Here is a 13,187-nt window from a genome sequence, read left to right on the forward strand (position 1 = left end):
TGCTGTCTTAGAAGGATGATATGCCAAAATACAAGACAAGCAAGGGCCACACAACACCCAGCATTTGTGGTCATTCTGTTGTCAGCTGTTACTAATATGGACTCCTAATCACAAAAGCACAATGGCCAGATGCCATTTGAATGCTTGAGTGCCCCTTCTTGTCTTGGCATACAGAGTAGAATCACCTTCACCTTCAAGGGAAAAAAAAAAATTGATGACTTGCCATTTGGCTGAACGTAAATCAATTCAGAGAGTACAGACTAGTTTACGTCGTCATCGACAAGCATGCAAACTTCCATTAGAAATCCCATGGCCTCCTCATCTCCAACCAGGAGTTCAGAAAAGAATACCTGAAACAAATTTGGCGTAAAATGCAATTCCAATTGGCATTCTCCAAGCAATTACACCGAGGCAATGAATTAATTTGCACATTTTGAAGTCAAACCTAGGTTCTACCTTGAGCCATAAGATTTTATCAATGGTGCACATGTTCCAGAGATCACATTGGCATTCTTCCAGCAAGGGCATGAAGACATTGAATTAATTTGCACACTTTGAATTTAAAACCTATCAACTGCATGCCAGCTATAAATGTTCAAGAGATCCCAGTGCTTCACCTGGGCCCTGCTTCTAGCTCGATCATGCATTGAACATGGTTTTTTTCATATTTACATATAAACAAGAATTTTAAATCGTCGTGGCATATGAACATGAGATGCTTTTGATGAGTCATCATGGTGATCACGATCATGGTTATTGGCACCAGTATGAGGGGACAGAGATAAGCCATGGTGCCGAATGAAATCGAAAGAAGCCTTTTAGAATAAACAAACAGGAACTAACTAAGATCGATGTCGACGCGCTCTGGAGATCCTCTCTCATTCTGCTGTCCAACAAGTTCGATGCCAAGCTGTCCCTTGTCTGCAGCTCCAAATGCATACAGTTTTCCAGAGTCTGTAAGAGCAAAAGTATGCGCGTTCCAATATATCGAGTTTGTGAGACTAATCTGCACTACCCTCTCATTGATCTTCTTTAGCGAGGTGACCAACTCTGGGCTGAGAACATTTGTATGTCTGTTGGCCTGCAAACAAGACATTACTCAGAATTCATCAATACCAATGAAAAGCAAATATGCGAAGCGAGAACATTGCTAGTCGTTGAAGGGATACACAAACCAGTGCTAAATTTATCAATGCTTTAAGCTTTGATGATGTTAATTTTGCATCATCAAGGTAGTGTATAGTTAAAATAGTCAAACCGAGCAACTCACCAGCTAATGAGTTTCAAGGTTTAGCTACTGCCATGAGTCTTTGCATCATTGTCAAATACTAGAACTTCTAAATGGGGGAGGAAAAAAAAGATAACAATTGGTTTAAATGGTATGATGTGTTCTTTTCTGCAAATCAAAAGTTGATAACAAGCGAAAGGATGCCAAACCTGTCCATCAGCCCCGGTGGAGTGTCCCAGGCTTGAGGATTCTCCACAGCCGAATGAGTAGACATCCCCTGTTTCAGCAACCACGAAGGTGGTGTAATCGCCGGTTGCGACATGGACAGCTTTGACGTTGCTCAAGGCTTCCACCACCTTGGGGACAGATTCGCACTCCTCATTCCCATGGCCCAAGCAGCCATAACGCCCCCATCCCCAGGTGCATACCCGTCCATCCCGTCCCACAACAGCAGCATGCCAGGCACCTGCTGCAACCACCATAGGTTGCAGGTTCAAAGTCTGAAATTGCTCAATCAACTTTGGGTACTTTTCGTCAGTCCTAGATCCATGCCCAAGCTTCCCTCCTAAACCACAGCCAACAGAGTACACAGACCTGCAAAACATCCACAACTATGAGATGAGAGGAAAGACGACGGGCCAGATGGAAAGCATTCCAGGTCATGGAAAGACGGTGTTAAGAGTCTCTTGACAACCTCAGAGCATTCATCATGAGAATTGTTAAGATCCAGAAAACCTTGCAGTACAATAATTAAGTGGACTATCTAACAAAATGTAGATAGTTTAGAACTCCCTTAACAAAATCTACAGTCATTAGAATGCACGATTACTGAAAATTATTTGTTACAGTTAGACAATTTAAAACTTGGCAATAGATGCGGTCTCTCTGGATAATATCCGACATACTCTAGTTCCAATGAAACATTGTGATGACAATATGTGCGCATGCATTTGGCTATTATATGCTTGAATATATCCTACTCCCAAAACCTTCATCACCAAAGGATGTACTACTGGAAATTTGAATTCATAGCACATGTATTTCTAGAAAGGAAAACTTACATGCCGCCCGGTTGACATGCCAATGCTAAAAGGTAACAGTAGCCAGCAGCAATCTGCACCACTGGAATGTTTTCAAGAGGGCCTGAAAGAAGATGGGGCTCATGGTCATTTGGTTCTGTCTGGTGACCTAGTTTTGTCTCATTACCCCAAGAGAACGTGTAAACCCTTCCCTCTCGAGATAGGACCGCAGTGAAGAAGTTCCCTATTGCTGCTTGAACAATATATATGCCCTTCAATGATTCTACTATCTGCGGTGTTGTAACAACCTTCGACCCTTGAACTCCATACTCTGCTTCACCAAAGGAGTCCTTGCCAAATGCATAAACCTGTCCAGCATCACTTATCAGCATTGTCCGTCCAGCTCCTGCTGCTGCTTGTATGATTCGAATGCCTTGCAGTGATCTGCCAAGGACCAAATATTTCGTGTTCTCGGTACTTTTATTTGCATCAAGTGTATGAAGCAACTGGAAATTTTAAAAGCACCTGATAAGACGGGGCCTCCACTCCTCTTCTAATGTGCCATGGCCAAGTTGCCCAGAGCTGTTGGATCCAAAGGAGTAGACTGCTCCGCTTGAAGTCACGGCAATGCTGTGGCCAGGCCCAGCGATCGCCTGAGACCTCTCTCTCCGGCAACATGCCTCACCTGCCAGTAAGTACCTCAGAACTAACTTCCAGGAGCCCCCACAGCATTGCTTAAGATATTCTCGTTCCTCATTTTTCAAAGGCTTAAATATGGCCCTTTTCTGGCACAGGTCCAATGCTGCGAGCTCCGATATAGGCAAGTCAAAGTCAGGAGCGAAATTGGCAGGCTTCCTGAAAAATGTACATGTTGCCTGGCACGACCACGAGACCCATCAGCGGCATTACCAATTCCAACAACAAGAGAATGAAAAAAAACACTACTTGCCTCTAGATTAGCAAGATCCTGGGGATCCAAATTGCAAGCAGTGAGGACATGGAGGACGATGGAGGGGTTTGCCGCCAAGGGGAATTCCCCTGGGATGGAGTCACCAAAGCAGTGGCGCTGCACACGTTGGAAGGTTTGCTGCAATGGAGAGACAAGAGAGAGAGGCTGGTCTACGATAGTATGGAAGGTTATGGAAGGAGTGGCTCCACTGGTGGTGGTGTCCATTGGGCACTGCCCAAACTCGCAGTGCCCCAAGCTCAAGCAGGAAAGGGTGTCCAAGCTGCAGTCCATTTTGACAGCAACAACATCATGAAAACACTATTCTAGACAATTGCAAACTACCTGCAGTGACATAGCAACACTTACTATTATTGGCTATTGTGTCTTCTGATGAGGATTCTCAATGCACAAATCAACTCCATAGGTTTGGATACTCAAACCTATACAAATTAAATGGGGCCAAAGTAACAATTTTTCATCATATGCAACAAGAATCCAGCTATAGACCACAAAAAGCTTAACATAAACAGAGAGGAGAGCTATCAGATAATACGAAGGGTTTCTGCAGTTCTACCATATATTGACACTACTATAAATCCAGACCACCCAGACTAGAGATGATCTTCTTTCAAGAGTCGAAAACCATGAATCAAGAGAAATAACAAAATTAAATGAACAAAACTATCTAACTAATGCCAGATGAATGATTGTAACATAATCTCACAATCTAAAAGAAAAACAACTCATTTATTTGACAGAAAAATGTTTGAAAATGAACAACAAACCCATGTCTCAAAAGAAATGAAAGAAAGAGAGCCATTTCTGAAACCATTGTGCAAAAGCAATCTATAGACAGACCGAGAGAAAAACAATAGTTATTGCACCAACCATAGAGTTAAATTTTGATATACAACAGATAAACGAATAACAGACACCCAACAGAACAGGGAAAACAGATTATAGATAAACAGCGCTACTTCCTAAAGGAAGCATATTCTCAAATGATCAAAGGACAGCTATAAAGCAAAGCATTCCACTTCAAAAAGAATACTTTTCTTAATCCATCTGATGATTATCCATCAACGCTGACTCACAAATCCAAAACGCAATCCAATTCAAGATTCCAAGGAAAGATACACCATAAACACAATATTTCAAAAAAAAAGTATCAATCAAAACAACTGCAAGAGGTCAGATCCCCATGAAGAAGATCGAATCTTTTCACAAACCTCTCCAAAACCAAAACCAAATAGATCCAGAACCATGAAAACCAGAAAAGGACCCAGTGAATTCCGACTCCAGACCCCAAAAGGCCTCATCAAAAAACTAACCCAGATGAGAAAAAAAAAATCCCATCTTTAACATCAAAACTGCACCAACCATCCCAACCCAGTCCTCCCTTCCCCTCCAAACCCCACAAAAGCATGATCAAAATCAGGGGAAAGGGGAGAGGGTTAAAGATCCATCTTTTAGGGTCAGATCGGGGGAGATCAAGAAATAAAAGACCGATGAGGGTGAAATACATCATCTAAAGCGCCGGGACGTCCACGGAGGCCAAGAATTCCAAGGACTGCCGGCCGATGCTCGTGCTTTATTTCCTCGTTTCTGCACCAAAAAAGGCCAAAAAAGGTCCAAGTTGAAGCTGGATCGAAGGGGAAGACTATAATTCTACGGATTCGATCCAGATATCGATTAAAATCGGGCGAATCGAGAGGAGAGGATCCAATCTAGAGGGCGAAGGGGAAGAGAGAGAGAGAGAGAGAGAGAGAGAGGAGAGGAAAGGCAGGAGTTTTGGTTCTTCCCGTTCTATTTTTTTTCTTTTTTTCTCTCATTTGGGTCACGACCAAGTTTATTTATAAAGAGAGAAGGGGAGGCGTGATGTGGTGTCCGCGAGGGGGGAGGAGTCGGCTTCCGGGAATTATACGCAGGTGAGAGTGCCACGTCAGCAGGGGCTCGTAACGGGGTTATGAATAACGGCTTTAAAACCTGCGGTTAAACGGAAAGCATGGGAGGGCGGGGTGAGAGCACCGAGAGGATAGAGAGAGAGAGAGAGAGAGTAGCCGGACCGAGTACGGCAGGGGAAACTCGAGGAGTACGCGGGACTGGAGCTGACGATAATGGGCCGGGATTGCCGGGCCCGGCTTGGGCCGGGCTTCACAGCGTCTGGACCAAAACTCAAAAGCAAGCTTTGAAGTTTGAAGGGGTTGCAATCTAGATGGATGGATGGACTAGGGAAAAAAAAGAAGAAGCAGATACGACACTTTGATTTGATTTATGGGTTAGAAGTATTCAAGCTAATTGAAGTTTGGGGATTTGTATGTGTTATAGGATGACTACATCAAGATTGAATATCATGGACTATATGCTAAGAGTCTTCATAAACCCTAATCTTGGTAACTTCCATACGAACAAGGCGAAGAAAAAAAAATAAAGCGATGGATAAGTGGAGTCACGGATAACTGAAGACGCTTCATGGATAGATAAAAGGAGGGTGTTAGTCTTATAATATATAATAGAAAAGATGATCATGCATGCATATATGCAAACAAAGAGATACGACAATCTAAGTGCTAAGAGAAGAAAAATAACGGAAGAAGAAGAAAATGATGAAATTTTCTAATTTGTATATAAATTACTTGTATATAATAGTATGTACATAATGTATATATAAGCCTAACTATAATAGACTTTGAGTATGATAACAACTTCCTTAATATTACAAGTTGATTATATTAACACTAAGACTGAGAAGAATTTAAGGATAAATCTATTTAAAATAAATATAAAATTTCAACTTATAGGAGATGGTTGGACTCATGCATATATGTTTATGCGTGTGCGTATTTATGTATATTATATTTCAAAAGATAAGAGTTTTTCCTCCAAAACATTCTTGATCTGAAAAGAAAAAAAGAAAACATACGCAATTTCCCTCGAGTCTCTTTCTCTAATTATCGCAAGAAATTGGTGGAGGACCACTATAGAGGAAAGAGAGAAGAATATGAAAGATATAATACTAACCAAAATTTCATTAATACCTAAGCTTCTTATAAATATAAACATCTTTTTTTCAATTCAAATTAGGGTCATACTTACATAAATAAAAACATCTCTTGTATGTACTGGTCATAAAAAATAATACATCTTCTTTTCTCTCCCTTCTGAATTTCTTATATTGACAAAGAGATGTAAAAAGTTATTGTTAACAAAAAATAAGTAAGACAAAATTAAACAACAAATAGTATATCAATGCTTAATGAGATTAAATATTCATCCATCAATTACTTTCTCCCCTTTTGTTTATGTTAATATCTATGTTTTTTCATTTTATTTTATATTTAATTAACTTAATATTATTTTATTTTATTTATTTATATTTAATTTTATTTTATTTAGTTCTCTTCTCAAACATGACATCATTACATCCATGGTGGTTATGGATATATGCACAAAGATATGCATGCTCATGAGTGAAAATACATGGTGACCATAATTGTTATCTAAAAAAAAAGAACTTTGGATGCAATTTAATCATCTTAGTTTGATGCATATTATACTTGATTACTTAATTCATGATTTAATCATGATTTGAACTATTTCACAAAGAAGCTAAGAAGCCAAGTACAATTATGTTTTTTATTTAAAAGATATAATTTCAATTATGTAGGAAAAAATAGTGATGTTGCACTATATAGACCATCTTGAAAGTAGAGCAACTTTTGTTTTCGCTAGAATTTTCTTATTTTATTAGAAACAGGCTAATAAGCAACAAGCTATAGGCTATATAAGAGAGTAGCCCTTCCCAAATACTACTAACCTCTTAAACTATGAGGAGGGAATTGAGCCCAGATCTCTAGTACAACCATCGATGAAATTTAAAGAAAGTATATTTTGCCCCCCTAAATTTTCAATGGTCTTTACATAGTTTCTCACTTCTTTAAAAACTTTCAATCAATTCTTTCAAGTTAATTTTCCGATATAGTGCAATATAATCATTGCACTATCCCTTAATATGTTGTTAATGGTGGGCACCAATAGACACAAATTCTCTAGTCCTCATCTAAAGAGGGTTTAGGGTGGTCATCTAAGAATCACGTTAGGGTTGAAACATATAATGAACTCTTCTTTTTTCTTGTTATTTGAATCCAAGTAAAATCTACCAAGATGAAACAAAATCTTTCACAAACAAAGAAGAAATAAAATTTGGAAACATCCTTGAGCAATTCATCCATCGTGTCCTTATCCTTTGGTCTTACCATCGAAAGGTAAGCTCATGAATTCATTTGAATCCAAACAAAATAATTTTTCTTTTTTATTATTGATAAATGAGGCCCGATGACATTATTGGGAATTGTATCCTAAATGTCAATCGTCAGCATATTGATGATTGAATTTTGTAAATGAATTGACAAATTAATAAAGTATTATTTGGCATTATTCATCATTTCATCTTCAAATGAACTCTTATATGATGAAGTCCTTAGGACTTATGTTATGATAAAGGAGGATTTATCTTTGAGTCCTTAAACTTGTTCGCGACCAAATGATATGTTGTTACTAGGACGACAACATTATCGAGATTAGGTCGTTGTGTGACATATACGTTGGTTGTCCTCTTAACCAAGGAGTGTGGAGACACTGGTATGCCATACAGGTGAAGTGTAGGAGTACATTTCACTGAACGTGACCAATTCCGGAATGCTCTACTGTCGAGAGATGTTTCGAGTGGATATGGGTATAAGTTTGGCCCTCTGACCTGAGACCACAACCTGTGACTAGCAAGCAACTCACTGTACTTTGGTACCGGACTACCTGAATTTCTAATTCAGTGACGGAAGGTCACTGGGTGCAGTCAAGTACTTGCGTAGTCAGTTGTGAGTTAAGATGGAATTGACCCCTCCTAAAAATAGGAGATAATGTCTTGTGATTAATTTAGCAAAACCTTGGCCAGGGTAATCTCAGTGAGGAGTCACGAGATATCTAAAGTTAATCACATAATGGATGTACTAATTATAGGGTTGACAGTGAGTTCTAAGTCATCCTGGCATTAGGAGTCAAAGGGATTGAATTATACAGTAACCATAGTCCAGGGTTTCAGAATATTTGCTTCGCATATATTCGGCCTATCCGGACGTCGGGTACCATTGCTAGATGGTCACATCGATTAGTATAGGAAGACGTTCCTATACTACCGGCTTAGGTTCGAACTTATGAGGTCACACGCATAGAAGTTTCTAGGTTAATCAAATGGCTGATTGATGATTAAAAATCATTCAGGAGTAATTTGGTCAATTCGATTGACAAATTATCCAAAGCAAAAGTTGCATTAAAATAATTATTAAATTATTGGAGGACTAATTAGCAATTAGATTGCTAATGAACTCAATTTGATTGAGTAAATTGGGCTTAGGTTGAGCCAAATTGAATAGGATTTAATTTGGGCTGCATCAGGGTTTGACCTAATTGGATTGGGTTCAACCCAAGTAGATTGAGCTTGACCCAATTGATGGGACTTGACCCAATTGGATTGGGCTTGATCCAAATCAATTAGAAGACCTTATTTGATGAGGATTATGAGTCCAAATAATCAAAATTGGATAAGGAGAAGAATCCCTAAATTTTAGGAACCCATCCTTATCTTCTTGGAGAAGAATGACACCTTAATTTATTCCCAATATTTTCTACGCCTATCCTCTTTATTTTTGGCCAAAAATTGGCATGAGAAGAGAGGAGGCGTGGGGCTATAATTTCTATAAAAATGGCGCCTTAAATCTTTCTAGAAAGATTTAGATGAATTTCCTAATTTGTAGGGATTGCATGGTGCATGAAATAGGGTGGTCTGCGGCTGAACTTTGGACGCGTGAATTCCTATCTTTTAGGGATCCAAAATGCATGAAATTTGGATATGTTTATCTCTCTTAGCTGAAAAACCACCAAAAATTTTTGGGAATTTTATCAGCCAAATTAGTTGGCTAAATTAGGTGTGATACGTGGGGGGAACTTTTGGCTATAAAAGACCCCCATGCCTTGGGTTCAATATATACCATATTTAGAGGTTTCAAAAAATTCTGAAAAAATTCCCTGAGGGCCTCCATCCCTTCTTATCCTTCTTCCTCACGTCCATCCTCCATCTCCTTGAAGAACAATCAAAGGTTGAGTGTTTAGAAGGAGAAAGCTTTAGCCATTGCTGCGTTCCTGTGCGAGCTAGCACTCCCGCGGAAGACGATCTACCTAGGGCTTCGCGTGTACTTCTCATAGAGGCCATTCGTGTGCGTGGCTGCGAAGTCAAGGATCAGATTCATAAGTTTCTTTCATCATAAAAGGTATTAATCCCACATCAATATTTTATTTTGGAGTCAGGGTCTAGGTCTGATTCTCCGAGGTTTTACCCTCCTTTGGGGCTCCTCACGGAGTTATCTCCAGAATCCATTCGATGGATATTCGGAGATTAATCAAAATAGAGTTCTTAAGTTTCAGATCTGATAGTTAATCATGCATGAAAGTTTTAGCATAATTGTTTAAATGATTCCGGCATAATCCTATGTGTTCTTAAGGTGCTGATTTCTAGATTTGATCTTGTAAGCATGCATGAATTAAATTGTTTGATTCGATTTTTCTGCTGCGTTTTAAAACTTAAAAAGAACTACATATGGCTTGATCCCCCTTATGAAGGGGTACGTAGGCAATCCGATCAGGTTCAGCCATGGTTTTTTTTTAAAAAAAAAAATTAGCCTGCTTAACACCGAAGAACCTAGGATTCACTTTCAGTGGTATCAGAGCAAATGTCCAAGAGTTGTGACCGATCTCCGGAAACTCTCACGCGTGATCGTGTGACGAAGCATGGCTCTCCATCCGGAGACGTATAGAGATGCGTGCTCTGATAGGTATACATGGGTGTCACCCTATTTTTAATAGGACCGAACCCATGTAGGAGTGGAGACTCCCCCTTTCAGTGGTATCAGTGCCAGGTTCATGTTTAAACTTTTATGTTTTAATTTTTGCAATTAAATCTGAAATCATGAGCATGCTTAGATTAGATCTAAAGTATTTTTTATGATTGATTTAATTGCTGATTATGCATGATTAACTAGATCTGAAATTTTGAATGCATATGATGCATGTTTGTGTTAAGATTTGTAACATAAATAAATTTAAAATCATAATATTGTTTAGATTAGATCAAAATAAAATTTATGATTCATATGATCTCTGATTTTAATGAACAAATCAGATCTGAAAATAAAAGTGAAAAAATAAATACATAAGATGTATGTTGTTTGTATTAATTCATGTTGTTATGTATATGTGATGCATGAACATTAAATATAATGACTAAACATGAATTAAATCTGATTACATGTGATTAATTACAAAAACTCAGATCTGAAAATATGTTTTAAGAACTGAAAGATTGTAATTAATATGTAATTAAAAAGAAATATGCAATGATCAAAACTTTCATAAGTCTAAACTTAATTGAGAATTAAGTGTTATAAAATAGAATTGTAACTCAATTAATTGACATTGCATAATTCTTTGGGCATATGGGTTAGCTTGAATCAAGTTCCTAGGATTGAGATAGATCTAAGGTTAGAATCATACATGGACAAATAGAATTAATTGATCAAATCTAATTAAGTAGTAATTAGATTAGGTTAAGAAAATTCTAGGTCAATTTACAATAGTTGTAGATGGATCAATTCCATGTCTTTGATTAGACCAAGATGGAACTTGATTTAGGCTCAGAGGTGTAGCCCGAGTCATTTGAGTAATCAAATCGAAATTGATTAACCAGTCGGTGTCTAAGGTAAGTTTGGCAGTTTTGACCGGTGGTTTTTAATTGGGAGCTACTCGCACTGATTCGTCTTTGTCGAGTTAATGGTATATCCCTTCCACCGATCTCACTTACCTGGCCGACATGGTCAATCATATTTTGATTGGATCACTTAATGATTCGAGTTAGCCCATGCCTATAAGAAAAATCAGTTTGACTGATTTAGGTGCCTCCTTAACCGGTTTGAGTCTAATCTGATTTGGTGAAGTCAGTGGAAGAAATTAGACTAACCGGATCTTTCTTATCTATCCTAATTATGAAATCCTCTAAAATTATTTGGTCCTTAAAATGAAATGGTTATGGGGATAACTAGATCATAGCCTCCCATTAAGTTGGGTGATAATGGGTCCAATGTTTTGATAATTATTGGAGGCGCGACACGCCTAGTACTTATCAAGCATTGAAATTGTCATTCAATATATGATGAGTTAAGTGTACCTTCAATAGGTGGTCAGGTGAGCCGAGCCACACTCGGGCTTGGTCGTCTATTAGTTGATTAGACTTAACCCTATCATTTAATGGTTGGACCTGACTAGGGTATTCGGTGGAGGCGCCACACGCCTGCCGAAGAACCTAAGGCAAAATTATCACTAGAAGTTACTTGGTAAAGCAACTGGTTTAGAACCTACCAATAGGTGCATATGGGTTAGCCGAGCCACACTCGGGCCTATATGCGATCTATTGGGTTCTAGTGCCCACTAAAGAATTAGGAGTAATTTTTCGAATTGGAGGTAGAGGCTACCAATTTGTATAAAATAGTGGGAGTATCTTTAGACTAAAGTCCAAGTCTACTGTGTTTAGTCAATTCATATACTAATAGCCAAATTTTCTTTTATGTAGAAATGACCACAAGTTTGTCACTTCGCTCATTATTGGATAATGACAAGTTGACAGGTCCCAACTTCAATAATTGGTATAGGAAACTGAAAATTGTGCTAGAGCATGAATGGATCCTTTATGTGATAACAGATCCGGCACCTGAGCAGCCCGCTGCTAATGCACGGGGTACAGTCAGAGACACTTATCAGAAGTGGCTCAGTGATCATATCACTGTCCGTTGCATTATGCTCGCGACAATGAATGATGAGTTTAGTAGGCATTTTGAGAATGCGCAGCCGGAAGACATCATTCAAGTGTTGAATGAATCTTTCGGTATTCCTGATGATGTTGAAAGGCACAAGACTAGTTGTGCAATTTTCAGCGCACGTATGAAGGATGGGGCTTCGGTGACCGATCATGTATTGTACATGATTGAGTTAATCGAGCGCCTAGGCACTTTCGGATCTCCCCTACATGATCAATTGGGGAAGGATGCTATACTGAATTCTCTTCCTGGTTCGTACTGCCCATTTCTCACCAACTTTCGTATGATGAAACTGGTAGTAAATTATCACCAATTGTTGGGTTTACTACAAACTTTTGAGAAGGATCACCAACTCCTAAAAGGGTCGGTGAATTTAGTGGGAGGTTCGTCCAGAGGTCGTGGTACCTTTAAAGGAAAGAAGAAAAATAAGAATCAAAAGAAAAAGGTGCAACGTGCTAAGCCAAGTCAGACCAAAAAGATTAAGGCTGACCACAATCTGGCAGAATGCTTCTATTGTAAGAAGCAGGGGCATTGGAAGAGGAATTGTCCTCAGTACCTTACCTCACTTGACCCGAACAGGCCAAGCAAGAGAAAAGGGCAATCAGTTGCTGATCAAGGTATTTATATGATAACACCTTGTAATTTCTCTATATGTGATAATTCGACCTGGGTATTAGATACTGGAAGTCCGTTTAATATATGCAATTCGTTGCAAGGACTTCAGGTGAATGAGAGATTTGAAAACAACGAGAGATTCCTGAATGTTGGAGATGGAAGATCTGTTCCAGTTCTAGCTTTAGGAAATCTCAAACTTGTTTTCAATTCTCATGTAGTTGTCTTGAGTGATTGTCACTATTGTCCTACATTCTTATTGAATGTAATTTCCGTAGGCCTTTTGGCCATGAACGGTTATGAAATTTCAATAAAGAAATATTCTTGTGATATCATTATGAATGGTGTTACTGTAATGAATGGACGATTGAGCAATGGCATCTACTTGTTATCACAACCTGTTAATGTAATGTACACGTCAAGTAAGCGTCCTAGAATAGATAATGTCACGGATGTCTACC

At 38.7% G+C, this 13,187-nt stretch overlaps 1 protein-coding gene across 3 annotated transcripts; it reads right to left on the minus strand.

Annotated features, from left to right (window-relative positions):
• Positions 1-535: 535 nt before the first annotated feature.
• LOC103711595 (Regulator of chromosome condensation (RCC1) family protein) lies at positions 536-5,087 on the minus strand. 3 transcript variants are annotated; one of them, XM_088719994.1, is made up of 7 exons: positions 4,720-5,087; positions 3,563-3,636; positions 3,197-3,476; positions 2,773-3,122; positions 2,290-2,691; positions 1,438-1,822; positions 536-1,081 (listed from the first exon to the last, which is right to left on the minus strand). In XM_088719994.1, exons 3-7 carry the CDS (start codon positions 3,419-3,421, stop codon positions 839-841), a joined length of 1,605 nt encoding a protein of 534 aa, XP_088576120.1. In that variant the 5' UTR covers positions 3,422-3,476; positions 3,563-3,636; positions 4,720-5,087; the 3' UTR covers positions 536-838. The 3 variants fall into 3 exon arrangements, with proteins under 3 accessions (XP_088576120.1, XP_088576118.1, XP_088576121.1); XM_088719992.1 differs by lacking the exon at positions 3,563-3,636 and having other exon boundaries at positions 3,197-3,538; positions 4,720-5,024; XM_088719995.2 differs by lacking the exons at positions 3,563-3,636; positions 4,720-5,087 and having other exon boundaries at positions 2,773-3,098; positions 3,167-3,495.
• Positions 5,088-13,187: the final 8,100 nt, after the last annotated feature.

The sequence above is a fragment of the Phoenix dactylifera genome, chromosome 4 (assembly GCF_051530095.1).
Source record: "Phoenix dactylifera cultivar Ajwa chromosome 4, Ajwa_hap1_PhDact_Kaust_v1.1, whole genome shotgun sequence".
Taxonomy (NCBI): Eukaryota; Viridiplantae; Streptophyta; class Magnoliopsida; order Arecales; family Arecaceae; genus Phoenix; species Phoenix dactylifera.

Coding starts and splice junctions, on each gene's coding strand:
- LOC103711595 (XM_088719995.2), bottom strand. CDS start 3,487: ATGGACTGCAGCTTGGACACCCTTTCCTGCTTGAGCTTGGGGCACTGC. Junction 3,099..3,166: donor TTTTTTTTCATTCTCTTGTT/GTTGGAATTGGT, acceptor TTTTTCAGGAAG/CCTGCCAATTTCGCTCCTGA. Junction 1,082..1,437: donor CCACCGGGGCTGATGGACAG/GTTTGGCATCCT, acceptor TCTTGTTTGCAG/GCCAACAGACATACAAATGT.